Source organism: Manihot esculenta, chromosome 6 (assembly GCF_001659605.2).
Source record: "Manihot esculenta cultivar AM560-2 chromosome 6, M.esculenta_v8, whole genome shotgun sequence".
NCBI classification, from domain to species: domain Eukaryota; kingdom Viridiplantae; phylum Streptophyta; class Magnoliopsida; order Malpighiales; family Euphorbiaceae; genus Manihot; species Manihot esculenta.
The window spans coordinates 987,322-1,006,937 of NC_035166.2; the positions used below are offsets into that span (position 1 = coordinate 987,322).

Sequence of the window (19,616 nt, forward strand, 5' to 3'; positions counted from 1 at the left end):
TATTAAAAAAAAACAGGGGTCAATCTGTTTTCTCTTGGTGATAAAATTATAGGGAATAAGTTGTAAGTTTAACTAAATTTTAAAGGCTAAATTGTAATTTAACCAAATTTTGATTTGCCTCCATTGGAGGGTCAAAACGGCGTCGTTTCAGTCTCCCGGGAGATTATCAGTCGACCTTCACTCTGTTTTCTCTCATTTTTCATTTCTGCTCTCTCCGTCAAACACTGCCTTCTCCACGAGCACTGCAAACCCTAACCCTGGTCTGCTGCTTTTCCTTTCTCTGGAATTCGTTTCAGTAGTTCTACACCACTTGCACAGTCGCGCACCGAAACCCTACACCGCTCCTTTTCTGTTTGACATCGCCGTTATCAGTCGCCGACGCCATATATGTTCAATTTGAGTAAGTTTTTGCTTCTAGTTTCTACATTCTCTTAGTCCAATGTTGATATTCTTCTGTTTCAGTAGCATGGCCTTGCAATTCCGGCAGTTCCTGCATAAACGCCTGGTTTATGCTGCCTTTAGTATTTTGCTGCTCTTCTCAACAAATTGCGCTTCATTTTTTCACACAGTGGCTAGTATTTGCTAGATTCATAAGCAATGTAGTTAGGAAGCATGGTAGAACTTATGAAGGACTGCTTTTATGGAAATTAAGTCAAGGGCTGATTATTTTGAAGACTTATTTTTGGATTTAAAATGGCTTTTTTTATAGTTCTTTCAATTAATCCTTCTTAAATTTGTCATTGGGCTGGTGCAAATTGATGGTTGTTTTTCATTGAATTCTCTGCAGAGGCTGGATAATTTAGTATTTTCAGCATGCATATAAAACAGGTATGGATATTCCAAGTTTTCTTTTTCTTTTTTTTTTTTTTGTAATTTTTAAATGTTGTGAAAGCTAATTTTTGGATTCCAATGTAGGTTATAATTGAGGGTTTTAAGAGTTACAGAGAACAAGTGGCTACTGAGCCTTTCAGTCCAAAAATTAATTGTGTCGGTAAGTTTGTTTTTCCCTTCCAAATTCTTTTATATATAGATTCTGAATTATATGGATTGAGGAATGATGAATTAAGATTTTTGTACTTTATTACTATTCTGTTACTATAATCCAAACACAACTTTTTTGCTTTTAAATTTCCCGTTTCCTTATTATCATTTTTTAGATTCACTGCTAAATTGTCCTTTATTATCTGATTCAAACTTAGGTCTATTTTTCAGCTACTCACATCGAAACAAATATTATCAGATACTACATTTACAATCAGTGAATTGATAGCTATTTGCAAAAGTTTGACACATCAACTGTATATTTTCAGATATTACAAGTAGTGAATGAATAGCTATTTGCAAAAGTTTCAAATATCAAACTTTCCAAAAATTGGCTTTTGGCAATTGAAAATCGAGTTTTAAAAGTTTGTTGTCTGTTACCATACAGAATTGCTTCTAACATTTTGTCTAAAAGTTATCATTAGCAATAACAATCCCAAACATGCTCATGGACAAGTCAAAATGAAGGACCAACCAAACTTTTTGCAACTGAATATAATTTTTAACAATAGCTCTCATTCAGTAGAAATAGAATTCAAGGCTTTTTCCTCCTGACGTCTCAGTGTTGAGTCCTTTACCATTGGAAAAGGAACTCATTATATTAGAGGCTTCATTTTAGGATCTTCACTATCTTTTGCTTTAATATTAGATCACGCTTCTGTGTAATGTCCAATATCCTGATTAAAGAACTTTTGTTCTGCCTTTTAATTTTATCAGTGTATTTGATGATTGACTTGGTAGTCCTTCTAAGATGGAATGTTCTGCTACTTACTCTTCTAAAATTTTTATATTTATCCAAATCTTTTGCAGTTGGCGCTAATGGGTCCGGAAAAACAAACTTCTTTCACGGTGAGTGAATTTTCATTTTATATGCTTTATTTATCGTTTTTTTGGGTAACAGGTTTATTAAGGAAAATATGATGAAGAACTTATATTATGGGCTTTGAGATATATATGTTCTGCAGCCATTCGTTTTGTACTGAGTGACCTCTTTCAAAACCTGCGGAGTGAAGATAGGCATGCACTGCTCCATGTAAGTGTGATTATAGTGTCTTTCATTTTCAAGCTACCAGATAGAGTTCTTATTTTGATATCTACTCATTTTAAAATTTCTCTCTCTGAAACTTTATTGTTGAACAGGAAGGTGCAGGGCACCAAGTTTTATCTGCTTTTGTGGAGATTGTGTTCGATAATTATGACAATCGCATTCCGGTATGTCCTTGCGCTTTTTTTTTTACCCTGGAAGTAGTGGATGAGAGTTTAGATCTTTTAATCTTGATAGTGGAAGATTAATGTTCTACAATATATGCGAGAGTTCATTTAGAAGGCAGGCATGTGGTTTGTTTGTCATTGTAGTCATAATGACACAAATTAGCTTCTTGCAGTCAGGATGGTACACCATTATTTTCCCTCTATCTTCTCATTTTTTTTTGGGTTAGAAAATTAGGGAAAGAAAAGGATAAGTACTAAACAAATGCAGCCATTTAACTTCTTTTAAGATTTCCCCTTATCCATCCTTTACAAGAGTAAAGTTGAAGCTTTGGTTAGTTTCTTTTTTCGAGAATGCCTAACCTTCATAGCCATGTTCTTATTTGGATATTTACCCATTCCCAGTTCCAGATAAGTTATTATTATAATAATAATTATTATATTTTATTTGAGTTGTTGCCAGAGATGCTTTCTGTAAGTTACCCATCAAGTCAAGCACCCTCTTATCTTATGACTTTGCATCAGATCTTCACTGTCTCAACCAACAGAAACCAGGACTGTCACTGTTTACAGGCGCTTGAAATAGTGATGTACCCATATAGGTGTCATACGTGATAACTCTTTTAATTGTCTTATGGAACATTCCATCTTCAATTATCCATCATGATCAATCAAGTTGATCATGTGAAAAGAAGTCCTTGTTCAGTCATATTATTTTTCTTATGCTCTTCTCCCTATAGATATGATTATGAAATTTGGTTCCTTTTCATCTGTCAATTCCTTTTATTTATATTTCAAGCATACTTTTTGCTTCTCAACAGGTTGATAAGGAGGAGGTACGTCTGCGTAGAACAATTGGTTTGAAAAAGGATGAATATTTTCTGGATGGGAAGCACATTACGTAAGTATATCTTCTTGTTTGGAAGATTCGTGTTCTTTGTGCATGTTATTACTGCTACATCTTACTTAATGGCAGAGGATAACATAATTGCAGGAAGACAGAAGTGATGAATCTACTAGAAAGTGCTGGGTTCTCCCGTTCCAATCCATACTATGTAGTGCAGCAAGGAAAAGTATAACACTTGAATCTACACAGTTATAGTCTTAATCGTCTTAAAATTTACAGGGTTCTTTTCCTTTCACCTTCTTATGTCTTTTTCTATTTCACATTATTTTCAATAGATAGCATCATTAACATTGATGAAAGACTCGGAGCGTTTGGATTTACTGAAGGAAATTGGTGGAACTCGAGTATATGAGGAGAGGCGCCGTGAAAGTTTGAAAATTATGCAAGAAACAGGCGAGTCATAATTGATTTAGCTGTTTTCCTGCTGTATTTTGCATTTGTTTCATGTGTATTTTTCCCTCGCAAGCAGGAAACAAAAGAAAGCAGATAATTCAAGTTGTTCAGTACTTGGATGAGAGGCTAAAGGAGCTGGATGAAGAGAAAGAGGAGCTCAGAAAATATCAGCAGCTTGATAGACAGCGTAAATCTTTAGAATATACCATTTATGATAAGGAACTCCATGACGCTCGGCAGAAGCTGGGGGAGGTCAGTATCTGTTAGATGCCTGAGCATGCAGGAAGGTTTTTTATTTATGCTTTTTGTGTCTGTAAAAGTGTTTCATCATTATGCCTGTTGGAGTACCAAATATTTTGCCATTTAAAGGTAAAATACTAGGATATGAACTCTTCTATTTTGTTCTCTTTTCTCCCTTCTTGTTGTTTGGGAAGAGGACTTGTTCCTTATATAATCAGTGGGAAGCAATAAATGGAAGAGCATCATATGTTCTTAACATGCTTAAGTGAGGTTTATTTCTCTTGTGATTCAGGTAGAAGAGGCTCGAAACAAGGTTTCTGAAACATCAGCCAAGATGTATAATAGCGTGTTGGATTCCCATGAAAGGTCCAAGGATTTGGACAAGATGCTTAAAGATCTTACAAAAGAGGTTCAAGGATTGAACAAAGAGAAAGAGATAGTGGAGAAGCGACAAACTGAAGCAATAAAAAAACAGACAGAGCTTGAGCTTGATGTAAAGGATCTGCAAGAGAGGATTTCTGGAAATGTCCAAGCTAAAGTAATCTTCCTGATGTTGCTAATGTATTGATTAGTTTCAAGTAAAAGAATGCTGTTTGTGTTTATTTGATGCATGCGCATGCTTTCAGGAGGACGCAATGAAGCAGCTTGATATGCTTCAAAGAGAAATACAAGATTCAATGGAGGAGCTTGACAAAATCAGCCCATTGTATGAGAACCAAGTTACAAAAGAAAAGGATATCACTAAAGGGTATGCCTTACAGATAATATAATGCTTGTTTAGATGGACTGAGGCTGTTCTTACTCTCAATGGTATATTCCTGAAGTTTTCTCATGTTGCTGGGAGAGTGTGGTTTGAGTCTTGACTCTTGAGACTGGATACTTAAGCAAATATGCAAAAGATTTTGATGGCAATCAGGATGACCCATGATTCTGTCAAATTTCTCTTTTTTTAATTGCATTCCTAAGGTGTAGTATTTTCTTTCCAATTGTTGATACTGCTGTGGACATTTGCCCTGGAATATGTGAATGAGGCTATATTTCCATCCCATAGGCTTTAGTATTGTTCAACCTGCTGTTTGAAGAATAGTTCCTACTATTTATGTTAATATTTTTGGCATGAATGCTTTTGTGACTTGCAGAATCATGGAGCGCGAAAAGCAGCTTAGCATTCTTTACCAAAAACAGGGTCGTGCCACCCAATTCTCCAGCAAAGCTGCTCGTGATAAATGGCTGCAGAAGGAAATTGATGATCTACAACGTGTTCTTTCTTCAAATTTGGCTCAGGTAGTTGTTTGCATTCATTTCATCTGGGGCTCAAACTGTTATCAAAGATGTTTTTGCGATGGTCTTGTCTGAATGCACCTTGCAAATAGCATGCGAGGGCTTACTATTTTGTTGATTAGCCAATTATATTCGTAGCTTGTTTTGGAACTGGACTGTTCCAACCCAGAACCCAGAACTGGAATTGAAACTGGCCTTGAAGCAGACTGGAATCTTCCGGTTTGGTACAGTTCAAAACAAGGTTTTTCCTATTTAAAAAGTTGAAAATAATTTGAACTCTTGGTTTTGATCAAAGTCAAAGTGGAATCGAATTGGAAGTAAATACTTATTTTGGCATGGAAGTGTCCTTTAGGAAACCAAACTAAGCATACATTCAATATTTACAAAATATGGTAATGCCATTTTTCCTTTTTTATTCCTGAATTTTCTTTCGAAGAGGTTTCTCTCCTTTCAATCATTTTGTCTTGATCTGATCTGTGGTTTTTATGTTCATTAGCCCTTGTTCCATATTGTTAGGGCATCAGCCCTTGGGTCCATATTGTTCAGTGACTTGCTCAATTAATTTTAGTACTGGCTACCTTAGAATGTAAATTGTCAGTGAGGTTTTTGTTTTCTTGTTTGATTTATCAGAACTTGATAACGTGGTTTGGTTAGTCTTTGATATTAAGTTTCTAGTTATATTGTTTCAAGTCCCAGTGCCTTGATGTTGCCTGGTTCCTTGTTTTCAATACTTGCACATGCTATAGGAGCAAAAACTTGAGGATGAAATTTCTAAGCTTCATGTGGACTTGGAAGAGCGAGATGCCTACATTGAGAATCGAAAAGCTGATATTGCAGCATTAGAATCTCTTATATCAGAGTCCCGTGAAGGTTTTAATAATCATAAAGCACAGAGAGACAAGCTGCAGGATGAGCGAAAGTATATTTTTTTCTCTTTTCTTTTTGGTTTTCTTTGCGACTTCCATTGAATTGTCTATTAATGTCGAAATTGTTCATTTATGCAGGTCATTGTGGGGAAAAGAAAGTGCACTTATTGCTGAAATTGATAAGCTGAGAGCAGAAGTTGAGAAGGCTGAGAAGAGCCTTGATCATGCAACCCCTGGTGTAAGTTTTTGTTTTTTGGAGATGGCTTCTGATTCTATGAACTCAATCATTCAAAAACTTTGGATCTTAATAATAGTTTTCTGTCTTCTGAGCTAGTGGGTCCATTATTCTGCCTATCTGCAGATGAGCAGAGATATTCACAAACATCTCTGGCTTAGTATCTATTATTATTTATTGTGTCTTGAATCAAGCTTAATCCTCATGCCCAACCCATGCAATAGTTTGCTTGAATAGGCTGACTAGCTTAAAGTTCATTTGATGTGCATGTGTATGTCTGTTGCTTTTTCTGTTTTGGGGAGGGGGGGAGGCTTCTGTTGAGGACCGAGTCTGAATGGGACTAACTTGTCCTGGACCTCCTGGTACATTTTTTATCCACCTGAGTTTAGCTTTAGCAATCAAAAGCCATTTTTAACTTATGTTAAACCAAAAATACGATTCTATAATAAACATGCAATGTTTATAGCAGATTTAAGTGCTAGAAGATTTAGGGCTTACAATTGATTGTTTATTTTAACTAAGTTTAATGGCTGTGGTGCTGGGCACAGACAAGCCTGTAGCTGAGGTTTGATGTTGGGTGAATGTACTTGCTCATTTTTTAATACTATTGATTTTTTTTTTTTTTGGTTTTTTGCCCATTTCTTGTTCCATATTATCAGGATGTAAGAAGAGGTCTAAATTCTATTCGGCGGATATGTAGAGACTATAAGATCAATGGAGTATTTGGTCCAATTATTGAGTTGCTTGATTGTGATGAAAAATTTTTCACTGCTGTTGAAGTCACAGCTGGAAACAGGTAGGCAAAGTTTATATTATAACTATTTGTATCGATTGTTTTGTTGATTGCATCTTCCAAACGTCTTAAGCTTTTGCTGTTCATCCATTCCTTGGAATATCATGTTTTAATAACTTATGATTTCTGGACAGCTTATTTCATGTGGTGGTTGAGAATGATGAAATATCAACCCAGATAATTAGACACCTTAATTCATCAAAAGGTGGACGTGTTACTTTCATACCACTGAACAGGGTTAAGGCTCCACGTGTAACTTATCCGCAAAGTTCTGATGTGATACCTCTGCTAAAGAAATTAAAGTTCTCTCCTAATTTCACCCCTGCATTTTCCCAGGTGAGTGAAATATTGTTGGACTCATTGTGGAAATATTGGTAGATGTTTGTGGTGCAAGTGTCTGGGGCTAAAGATGGCTAAAACTTGGTCGTTGTAGTGTTGATTTTATTCTAGGAGATCAACTTTCAATGTCATTCTTTGCTAGTTACTGATGATTGGAAATGGTCCATTATTCATTTGTTTCATAAATCTCAGTTTAGCCTTATTTCTGGCTTGAGAACCTTGTATTGATCAGTTTTGGTTTTAAAGGTTGTTAATGGGGAGGAAGTTCTGACTTGATAGTTATATGTGTACACTTAAAAGAGTTCCTAAAAAATAACTACAACAACAATTAAGTTTTAATGATATTAGTTGGGGGTTGGCTATATGAATCCTTTTTCACCATTTAGCTCCATTTAAAATTAATTCTGCGCCAAGATTTGAAAATTTAATACTTTTTATGTTACTTTCCTTCAGGTCATTTTAGATCTTCCTCTCTTCCCCTTTCTTTTCTCACCCTTTACACCACTAACTTATTACACCTTGTACTGGGGCATTCAATTGTCTATGTTGGACATGACTAAAAACATTTTAATCCATTCTCTCATTCTATCCTTTATGCATGCAACATCAATTTTATATCCTTATTTCACCTCAACTCGTCCTGTGGGTATGTTGTACCTTAGATTCCTACCATTTATTCCCATAAAATATTGTTAGCCTGACCTTGCTATAATTCTATGGAACTTATGTTTCACATTTTCAGGAACAAAAAAAATAAGATCGCATGAGTGTTTGCTTAATTCCTCTTATTTGGCACACTGGGCTACCTTGTGGATTACTTAATTTTTCATGCAAATCATGTAGTTAAATCCTGTCCCCTTCTTCCCCCAACACAGACATGCAAAAAAAAAAAAACAAAAAAAAACGAAAACAAAAACGAAAAACACACAAACAAAAACATACAATTGCATATATAACATGGGATTGCCATGTTTCTATGGATGACTGAGCTTTCTGTTGATAGTTATTTTATGTGCTCAATTATTTTATATGGACATGGCTGCAGTTGGTGGAAATGTTTGCAAACAACCTGTACATTTTGAAAATTGTTCGAGTTAAAACTCTTTACTTGGAAATTTTCATATCCTAAGTGGGGCAGGATATTGTGTTGCTTGTTTCATTACTGCTTCTAATTCTCCTACAGGTATTTGCTAGAACTGTGATTTGCCGAGATTTAGATGTTGCCACTAGAGTTGCTCGAACTGATAATCTGGACTGTATAACTTTAGAAGGTTTGCTTCTTCAACATTTTTTTATACATGTAATCTTTTTCATTGAGTCCCTGCTGCCCCATGATCGATTGCAATACCTTAACAAGTCAACATTATATCAGGTGATCAAGTAAGCAAGAAAGGTGGTATGACGGGTGGTTTTTATGACCATCGACGTTCAAAACTGAAGTTCATGAATATAATTATGCAGAATACAAAATCCATCAACCTCAAGGAAGAAGAGTTGGAAAAAGTTAGATCTATGCTACAAGATATCCTTTTTCTGGTCCTTTATTGTTTCCTTTTGAATAATGCTTTATACTATCCCTTCAGTGGCATTGTTTTGCTTTTGGATGGTTGCTACATGCATCTGTAATTCTTGCAGCCATGTGCCATTAGCATTTAGTTTTGATGGATTCTGGTGTATATTTAAGAATATTGCTGAGTTGATTAGTGTAATTTACCCTTTTTAATACCAATAGTTCTAGGCCTTTAGCTATCAGTTGCAATACCTAGATGGTAAGGTCAATCATGTAAACTGGCAACATGGTGTTTCCTTGTCCTTGCAGTAATGCATAATGTCTTTCACAACTTAGAATTTCTCGCCAAATGCTTCCATTTTACCTGGAAGTCTTTGGATCTTTATTCGTCGGAGTTTAACTTAGACGTAATTTTTAATTTTTATGTCCTCCGTGGGGAAATAATTTCCTTACTCCACTTTGTAAATGGTTGGTTTAGGATATGCAGCATCAGTTGAACAATTTATGGCGGCAGCAAGGAGGTGGACCATCCCCTTTGCGCCCCCCCCCCCCTCCCCTTAGAACTGGGGGAAAAGGCTGTTAAAGTAATGTCCAGGTTCATTTTAGAATCAGGCTTTTTGGGGCTGCCTGAGTTGCTGATTGAAGGCTTTGAATTCTTGTAATGTTACAAGTGACAAAGCCATCTTACTACTCAATTTTCTCTTTTGGGCTAACTCCTGAAATGTTTTGTGCTTACAATACATAATGTTGGTATTGGTGTGCTGCTGGTTGCTATTGCCATTAATGCGACTATCTTTTTGCTTTCACTTAATTATTCTCACATATAGACCAGAAAATTACTGAACGTGTAACTGAGCAGCAGAAGATTGATGCCAAGCGATCTCATGACAGATCAGAGTTGGAACAACTGAAGCAGGATATTGCTAATGCTAATAAGCAGAAACAATTTATTTCAAAAGCTCTTGAAAAGAAGGTACTTTCAGACCTTGAAATTACCCTTTTGTTTTAAGGGCAATGATCCTTATACTTTTCCTGTCAATATATTTACTAGTTTAATCTTTTATCACTGTTAGGGAAAGTCACTTGCAGATGTCCGAACTCAAATAGATCAGCTTAAAGGCAGTATGGCCATGAAACAAGCTGAGATGGGAACAGAGCTCATTGATCACTTATCACCAGAAGAAAAAGATCTTCTATCACGATTGAACCCTGAAATAGCAGATCTCAAAGAGAAGCTTATCGCCTGTAGAACAGATCGCATTGAGGTTGGAAACTTATCCTTTTCGTTCTTTTCATAATGTTAAATTTATGCAATTACATTCTCATGATGTACATTTCCATTTCATAGACTGAAACAAGAAAAGCAGAGCTAGAGACTAATCTTACAACTAATCTGAAAAGGCGAAAGCAAGAGTTGGAAGCCATAATATCGTCTGCAGAGACTGATTTATCATATAATGAAGCTGATTTGAAGAGGCAGGAATTGACAGATGCTAAATCATTGGTTGAAGTTACAACACAGGAAATGAAAAGTGAGATTCACATTAATTTTATAAATTCTGTTTTGAAGCTTAAAGGAAAGGTCTATGCATTGACTGAGGTTATTATTTCAGGAGTTTCTGACAGTATAGATGAAATAACCAAGCAACTCAAAAAGATCAAGGATGAAAAGATCAAGTTAAAGGTGAGTTGTTTGGGAGAAGAAAATAAGGGAAAGAAGAGTTTTGGGAGGAAATCAATTTCTCCCAAACTTTCACGGGCTTCCAATTCCCAAACACAGTTGGTCTTTAGTATTTTTGTAGCTAAATCTGTAACCCTTTTTCTTTTCTTTCTCCAGGCTCTGGAAGACAACTATGAGAGAACTCTTCAGGATGAAGCAAAAGAATTAGAGCAGTTATTGAGCAAAAGGAATATTCTTCAAGCCAAACAAGAGGAGTATTCTAACAAAATTAGGGAATTGGGCCCCTTGTCATCGGATGCTTTTGAAACGTATAACTTCCATCTGGACTTTGAATGTTCTTCATTATTACATTAATGTGATAAATGATCAGCCTGAACATCTTCAGTTCAGTGTGTTACACTTGGATATGGAGTAGTTTGTTACACTTCATAATCTTTTAAAATCAAATGTTTTGATGATTTAATAGTGCTTAATCTGCATTTCTACTGGCCAAACAAGGAAAATAATTTTGACATCTTGGAGTGTATCCATAGCAAAAGGAATTCAATCAAATTTCATAATTTTGCTTTTGTTCTTGGTTTCTAACATGTTCTCAACAATGCATATAATAGGTACAAGCGGAAGAGCATTAAGGAGTTGCATAAAATGCTTCATAGGTGCAATGAACAACTGCAACAGTTTAGTCATGTCAATAAAAAGGCGCTAGATCAGTATGTGAACTTCACTGAGCAACGAGAAGAACTTCAGAAAAGGCAAGCTGAACTTGATGCAGGTGATGAGGTATTAATGTGACATCTATTGCTTCAAGTCTTCATGTTGTATTTACTGTATGTAACATGTGCTTAATATTTCAGTTTTATTGTCTTTAATGCATCATTGCAGAAAATTAGAGAACTTATATCTGTTCTGGATCAACGGAAGGATGAATCTATAGAACGTACTTTTAAAGGTGTTGCTCGACATTTTCGAGAAGTATTCTCTGAACTTGTGCAAGGTGGACATGGTCATCTAGTGATGATGAAGAAAAAGGTTTTTAACCACATCTGTTCTTGCATCTCTAACTACTGTTTCGTTAACTTTACAATTTTTCTAGCTGATCTGGACTTTTTGGCTATGAATCTTAGATTGTGGTATCATGATTTTGGTTCATAAAATTTGGTGATCATTTATTTGTTTCATTTGTCTTGAGAGCATTGCTTGTATATAAATAATGTCATCTACTTCATTTATTTCACTTAAAATATTTTATGGATATAAATAGTTGATTACGTTTTGCCGGAAACTGCTTTATAATTTATTTAAACATATGGATCCTGGATGAAATTTTTCTTTTATATGATTTAGTATTTTGCAAGTAATAAGCAGAAAAGATTTTATAATCTTACGGACTAAGCATTTGGTTTATTAAAGCAAAGTATGCTTTAAATCTATAATATTTAGATTGCACACCTTAAAACTTTGAGATGTTTTTGTTGGATCCCAATGCTTTAAAAGATGATTTTTTCTGCTAGATTACGTTGTACTCATATGCATTAGTTCTCTGTTACAGTTTGCATGTGAGATGGTAACTTGGTGTTTTGACTAGTTGAATGACTTCTCTTTTGTTCTGCTTCCACATCATTACATGGTGTATTTTACCTTAGTACCTTAATACCCTCAGTTTTTGTCCCCGTGTTGTTTCTCAATTTCATTAACATTTCAATTTGTTTGTGACAAATATTTGGAGAAGATATCTCCAATTGTACCTAATTGGCTAACTTATTTTCTGTTGGAAAAACATTTTTGTCCCATCATTTTGAGAATGGGATTTTTAGTGTTAATATCATGTATATTGGCTTTGATGTTTTTAGTGTTAATATCATGTATATTGGCTTTGATGCATTCTTTATATAATAATTGGCTTTCCCTTGACAGTGAAAACCTAGATTTGCTTATATATGTTATTTTTTGGGAATATATGATCTTGAAATCGGGGTCAATCGACACAGCGAAGGATAATAGGAAAAAGAAAAAGAAAGTCTCTTGTATCATACTAATACATGTCATATGCTATAAGGTTCAGATGCTGATAGGGTAGTGGAGTAAGGCCTAGAGATTCCTAGAGAATTCTAAAGGAAATTGTAACAGAAAGAATGAGGTGCTATGGGCATGTGATGACAGCTGGAAAGGTGGATAAGAGATCTATTAATTGAGAGAGAGGAAGGAGTGGAGGATTTGAATTTTGTATTTTATTACAGCTTGTTTGGCTTGGGGGCAGTGAGTATACTGCTGGAGTGTGAAGAAGATAGTTTGTATCTTAGTCTACTTGGACCCTTTGGATTTTCTTCAATACAATTCTCTTCTCCTGCTGCATATTTTCCTTTTGTTATTTGTCAAATTTTAACTCATTCCTTTCAATTGGTTCCTTACTCTATCTGTTAAATTTGGACTAGGCCTAACTCACCCCAAAAGCTAACTCAAGGGGGAGGAGTGCCTATGGCCCATATAAGGGGCACATTACCCCTTTCCACAACCGACGTGGGATTCAACACATTCCCTCACGCTTAGAATTTTTACTGGTGCGTGACATATTTATGGGAGGCCTAACATCGGATGGGGAGGCTTTGATACCATGTTAAATTTGGATTAGGCCTAACTCACCCCAAAAGCTAGTCTGAGGGAGAGGAGTGCCTATGGCCCATATAAGGGACACATTACTCCTTTCCACAATCGATGTGGGATTCAACACTATCAATTGGTCCGATCTACCCACAAATTGCCAAACACTAGAGTGGAATCTCGTCTTGAAAAGAAAGAGAGGAATCTTGCCTTGTTGAATGATGGTTCCTCCAAACTACAAATAGATAAGAAGCAAATCCACTCTAAACTTTCATTGATTGAAAATCTTTTATCAACCATTGCCTGCAGAATAGCTATTGCAGATGAAAGAGAAATCACAGAAATCACCAACCCATTTTTCCCTGTTCGTGAACCCATATCTCAGGGTTTTGTTTCCCATCCTCAAATCCACCATGCACCAAACTCACCGTTTTTCTTTCAAATAAATTAGAAATTCCTACTTTTATCAGTGAAGATCCCATTGGATGGCTTTCTCGTATAGAGAAATACTTTGTAATACAAGGAACCTATGAGCCTATGAAGATGTATTATGTTTTGAATTGCATGGAGGGAGCTCCTCTCCAGTGGTTAGGGGCCTTCTTCAAAAGAGCCCTTGCCTCTCTTGGGAACAATTTAGATCAGAGCTCCTATAACATTTTGGTGAAGACAATCGCAACTCCTTTGAAAATATAGTCGATGATTATCAAAAGGACTCAATGATAGAGTTTGACGATGGTTTTGTCTCCAAAGTAGAACAGGTACTGAAGCCCTTTGATGCTCACTGTTTGGGTTCTTTGATTATTGGGCTGTGAGATGGCATCAGGGAGCAGCAGCAATCAACCGATATTTTAAAGGAATTTTGCACAGCAGATTTGGTGATAAAGATAACCAGAGAACTTCAAAAGGGTCTGTTTGGAACATTATTGAGGAAGACGACAATGGGTGAAATTCGATAATGGGCTGAGATTTAATTTCTTTGGGGTAAGGCCTGTGGTTGTATGGGACACAAAACAACATGCTGGCTCACTAAACACCAATCCACAATTTGCACTAGACCTCCTCCAAAGCCTCCGCACATATCTCATGTGCCATGGCAGAAATTCGTGTCTCCATCACATTCTTCTTTTTCATCTCCTTCCTTTTCATCTCTTTCAATGGGATTTCATATACTTCCCTCTAATCCACAAGCTATGAGACAAACTTCCCAATTCACTACATATGGTAAACTGAAGATTCTAGAAGTTTCTTCCCATGCTTCTAGGGTGACTTGCAAGTGCAATTGCTACTGCTCACTTGGGTTCAAAGTTTTCTCAGTTCAGATTTTTTATGCATCTGGATCCATCAAAGTGGAGCTGCATGTTATATTTGAAAATATATTGTAGTTTTTCTGCCAACTCAACCAGCAAATTCCAACTTGGAGCATGTTTGGATTCTAGCAAGGCCATTAAAATCTCACGTCCTGCAGAACCAGGAATGTTTCTTGCAAAGGATTATTACCCAAGAAAATTAGGATTTATGAGTGCTATGCTTCTTGGCTCCTGTGAAATTGCATATCTAATAGGAATGGGTTTTATCCTCTGGATTTTGAAATCAATATATCCATTAAACTGTGGAGACATTGGTGGAGGAATAACCGTTGTTTTGAATTGGGCTTTGAATCTTATAGTTGAAGGCTCATATTTTTTGTCTTTTCAAAACAGCCTTGAGGTGAAGGCTAGTTTTTAGGGGGTGGTATTGATAGGGTAGTGGAGTAAGGCTACAGATTTCTAGAGACTTCTAGAGGAAATTGTAATAGAAAGAATGAGGTGCTATGGGCATGTGATGACAGCTGGAAAGGTGGATAAGAGATCTATAAATTGAGAGAGAGAGAGGGAGTGGAGGACTTGAATTTTGTATTTTATTCCAGCTTGCTTGACTTGGGGGCAGTGAGTATACTGCTGGAGTGTGAAGAAGGTAGTTTGTATCTTATTCCACTTGGACCCTTTGGCTTCGATATAATTCTCTTCTCTGCTGCATATTTTCTTTTTGTTATTTGTCAAATTTTAACTCATTTCTTTCAGTTGGCTCCTTGCTCTATCAGATGCTCATATGGCAAACTTATTATTCATTTATTTCCACGATTTTGTCCCTAATAGGATGCTTGTGAATCAGCTAAACTTCTTAGGAAACCTTTCTGACTAGTCTTTTTATGATTAATATTGTAGCTGACAAGAACCATCAAGCAAAACCATGGATCCAATTGCCCTGCTGCTAAAAGAAAATTGAAATAGACTATAATTTATAACTCAACATATTTATTGTAAACCCTTGAAGTACAAGTCAAATAAGCTTATTGAGATGTGAAAGACCAAATACCCCTGGTAAACTAATCTCCCTATGTTCCTTTTCCCACCCCCACCCCCCCCCCCTCTTTCTCTCTCTCTCTCTCCCTCCCTCCCCCCCTTCTTGCACTCTCTCCTCCCCTCTCTCAAGATAGCAGGAGCTGCTCAACAAAACCACAATAGAGAAAACAATTCTCTGTGTTAAAATCGCAAAAAGCGGAAGTTAGCAAAATCAAAAAAGAAAAATTACTTTTCCTTGCTTTTGTAGAATAACAAATCATACATAAAATTCACAAGCTAATTGAGGTCAATGAATTCACAAAATCGAAAAAGCTTTGAACAACTGCGCTAGCAAAAGCATCTGAGTTCCTCCACTCTTTGCTGGCCGGAGAAGAGAAAAAAAAATCTCCTCTACTCTATCGTGAATCACAATACCACCAAACCCCCCCACCCCCGGGTGCTTTTTTTTTTCTCTAAAAAAAGATTTCTTTTCTTCATTGTTTTCTAGTGGCAACCCTGGTCAGAAGAGGCATTTCTTAAACTTATTGAATGGGTGTTACCTAAGGGATTTAAATTGTTTAATTTTCAAACAGTTGAGACCAGCCTATGGTTTTTGGCAAACCTCAAGGGTCATTCTATAATTTACCCTTTGAAGTAATCCTAGTTCATTTGTTGCATCAGTTTATTGTGAAATGGTTCGCCTCGTTGATATAATTTTTTTTTTCCTGACCAATTTTCTTCTCAGCTCTACCCTTCTTCCCCTTGTATGAGAATAACAATAGTAGTCTGCTGATGTATACGTTCTTTACAAGTACTTTTTAAACTGGATGTACAAAAGCAAAAAATTCATTAAGATGGTTCACAATTTACTTTGTTCCTTTCTCATGTTCGTAGCTATGTTCCTTATCAAATTTCTTTAAGAAATATCCTAATTTATGTGTTAATGTGCATAAACATTTGATTTCTGCTAAATTTGGGTCAGGCCTAACTCACCCCAAAAACTAGCTCAAGGGGGGAGGAATGCCTATGGCCCATATAAGGGGCACATTACCCCTTTCCACAACCGATGTGGGATTCAACACACCCCTTTCACGCCCAGAATTTTACTGGTGCGTAACATATTTATGGGAGGCGCAACATCGGATGGGATGCTCTGATACCATGTTAAATTTGGGTCAGGCCTAACTCACTCCAAAAGCTAGCTCAAGGGAGAGGGGTGTCTATAGCTCATATAAGGGGCACATTACCGATGTGGGATTCAACAATTTCCTTGTTTTTTTTTTTTTTTTATCATGGCCATATTATGGTTCCTTTTTTTTAATTATTATTGATGTTCGAATTCAACTGATATTTTTTTTGAGCTATTACAACCTGTGAAAAAATTGATTGTGCATTGAAGGAAAGATGCCTTTCATTGGTGATATATGTTCTTAATCTGAAGGTGTTATTCATTGAATTGCATATTCTGCAGGATGGCGATCAAGGTGATGATGACTATGATGATGATGGTCCTAGTGAAGCAGATTTGGAAGGGAGAGTTGAGAAATACATCGGCGTGAAAGTAAAGGCATGTATTTGTTTTTAATTAATTTACTACTTTACTGGTGATAGATTTATTTTCTCTTGAAAAGTACAATTCTTTATATGAAGATCAGATGCACAGTAATTGCTGTTGGTGCACTCTTTTTTTCTAGGAAAAAAAAATGCCTGCATAATAAGTTGGGAATTTCATTACTAGTTGAATTAGATATTATCTACAAAATTCTTCTAAATCCTATATTTTTTATTCTTCATTTTTCCTTTTTACTTTTTAGTGAATGGGGAAGCATAGGACAATGAAAGAAATTTTAAATTTCCATGGCCTATTCAGTACTTTAAGACATGTGTAAGATGTAATTTTAAAGATCTTGCAATTAAAATTATCTTTTGCTGTTTAGGTTTCCTTCACAGGGCAAGGTGAGACACAATCTATGAAGCAATTGTCAGGAGGTCAGAAAACTGTTGTTGCCCTGACATTGATCTTTGCCATACAACGATGTGATCCTGCCCCTTTTTATCTATTTGATGAGATAGATGCAGCCCTAGACCCTCAGTACAGAACTGCTGTTGGAAGTATCCAATTTATGTTTCATTTTTTGACCTTACCTTTTCTTTTTCTTTAATTTTTTTTTCTCTGATCATTGGCAATTGGTTTAAGGCACGTCATATGAGAAGTTGATTTTCTTCTCCATTGTTTTTTTTATCTGTTTTATATAGCTACATGCATACCTGTTTAAATCTGTTTTCCATTCATGGAGTCAGTTTGTCTCTAGTTGCATTAACCTGTGCCTTGTGTTTGTTTACTCATGAATAGGAAGATATGTACTATACCTCATGTGGCTTCTCCTCAATATGATGAGAAATCAATGGGAACAATAGTGATTACATCACGTATCAGCAATCAGCAGTCAGCTTTTTGTAAATGTCATGGCTAGTTAGTGATTGCAAGTTCTCTTGATATTCTTCCTACTAATCATCGTTGGTTTATGTTGTTGAGAATCATCCCCTAACAGAAGTCATCGTGAAAGCACTATTGCTTGAATGATATCTGATAATTGTTTAGTTAGGCATCTCGGTGACAGTGGATGTGTTAAACTTCCTCAGATTGTGCTGGTCTGTTTATGTGGCAAGATATACACTTGCACATGCACTGATGATAGAAATACTACCTTGTGTATGCATTCTTTAAGCATTGTGAATCTGTGTTCATCAGAGGTATCTTTTGTGGATGGAACATCCTTGACCATTTGTTTGCTAGATATGATTCGTCGCCTGGCTGACATGGCAAATACACAATTTATAACTACAACATTCAGATCAGAGCTCGTGAAAGTTGCTGATAAGATATATGGCGTCACACACAAGAACAGGGTGAGCCGTGTCAATGTGGTCTCCAAGGAAGATGCATTAGATTTTATTGAACACGATCAATCTCATAATGCAGAATAAGGTTACACCGTAAGCTATTTTCTTCTTTTTCTGCTATAAACATATTGACTAAATACAATTCATGAACTTCAATGACGATGATAGTACACTTTCACTAATTAATCTTTTTTTTTATTTCCGGGTGCAGCTTAAGTATCCTCTGGGATTAATGAAGTGATCAAATGAGGTTCTGCTGTAAATATAGTATTTTGCTCTTACCATGTAAAGTATTTAACTTCAGCAGTCCAAAGACTTATCTTTATACAGAGACGTGGATTTTGTAGGGTACTATGTTTGGTGGAACTGTAAAATTGTGTAGGGGCAAAACAGTAATTAGGTTAAGTTGTATTATACACTAACATCTGATTTATTCCTGTAAATGTCTTTTACCCGTTCACTGTGAGCCTTGGCAGATTGCTACTTGAAATGCTTGAAGGGACTGTTGAGATTGACGAGCTTAGGATGACACCCATTTCTTATCCCATCGGTACGAGTAGACATTAGCCATTTTTCTGCTCTGTTATTTCACCTGGAAAATTTTTCTCGACACTTCTGATGTTGATTGGATAAATATGTTTAAAGACTAGACTTTGTGGTTTAAATTTGCTTTTTGTTGAGAGAAAAAAGTAAAAACAGTTTGGAAAAGATTATTTATAGTTAAATTATTTAAGATTTAGTTTAAAGTTGCACTTCTGAGGTATCCAGTTGGGAACTCGTTAGGAAGTACTAACTAAATAATTGTTTTCTATAGAAAAAAATTGTTAAGTGTAAAATGGAAATAATTAAAAAGTAGAACAATTTGTCCAATGATTTTTCATCGCCCAACAAGCGGGCAAGTGCTTTTATTTCAAAAAGAAATTTGTGTGAAGTTTTCATAATTTGGTGTTTACCTGTGGGCGTATGGCTTGTGTGGGTTAGTTTTCATTGAAGAAGTGAAAATTGTATAAATATTGATTCCATGCAATTATATGTTAAATTTTTGTGGCTTGGCCTTCCTTTTATTCTTATACAGACATTAACCCCTTGTTTGGATCGTGGGAAAGTAAACTTTTTGTTGTTTGATTAAGGAGAGAAAATAACTAAAGGAAGGAAAATAGCTTTTATTATCCCTCTTTCATCAATTGGGAAAAGTTATTATTAATCATTAAATTATAATTTGAACTTCATTAACTTATTGAAACTTTTAAGAACTTTTAAACCGTAAAATTGTAAAATTATATGTTATTTACTTTCCT

General features: G+C 35.8%; 1 protein-coding gene across 2 annotated transcripts; it reads left to right on the forward strand.

Annotated features, from left to right (window-relative positions):
• Window positions 1-189: 189 nt before the first annotated feature.
• LOC110616807 (structural maintenance of chromosomes protein 3) lies at window positions 190-18,778 on the forward strand. 2 transcript variants are annotated; one of them, XM_021759300.2, is made up of 30 exons: window positions 190-400; window positions 788-828; window positions 916-991; window positions 1,852-1,890; window positions 2,007-2,074; window positions 2,182-2,253; window positions 3,072-3,151; window positions 3,245-3,323; window positions 3,433-3,550; window positions 3,627-3,802; window positions 4,083-4,328; window positions 4,417-4,538; window positions 4,930-5,074; window positions 5,818-5,990; window positions 6,076-6,175; window positions 6,832-6,968; window positions 7,100-7,301; window positions 8,488-8,575; window positions 8,677-8,826; window positions 9,636-9,787; window positions 9,888-10,079; window positions 10,163-10,346; window positions 10,428-10,498; window positions 10,652-10,803; window positions 11,107-11,275; window positions 11,378-11,524; window positions 16,886-16,981; window positions 17,352-17,526; window positions 18,212-18,411; window positions 18,530-18,778. In XM_021759300.2, exons 2-29 carry the CDS (start codon window positions 814-816, stop codon window positions 18,400-18,402), a joined length of 3,615 nt encoding a protein of 1,204 aa, XP_021614992.1. In that variant the 5' UTR covers window positions 190-400; window positions 788-813; the 3' UTR covers window positions 18,403-18,411; window positions 18,530-18,778. The 2 variants fall into 2 exon arrangements, with proteins under 2 accessions (XP_021614992.1, XP_021614991.1); XM_021759299.2 differs by having other exon boundaries at window positions 18,212-18,403.
• Window positions 18,779-19,616: the final 838 nt, after the last annotated feature.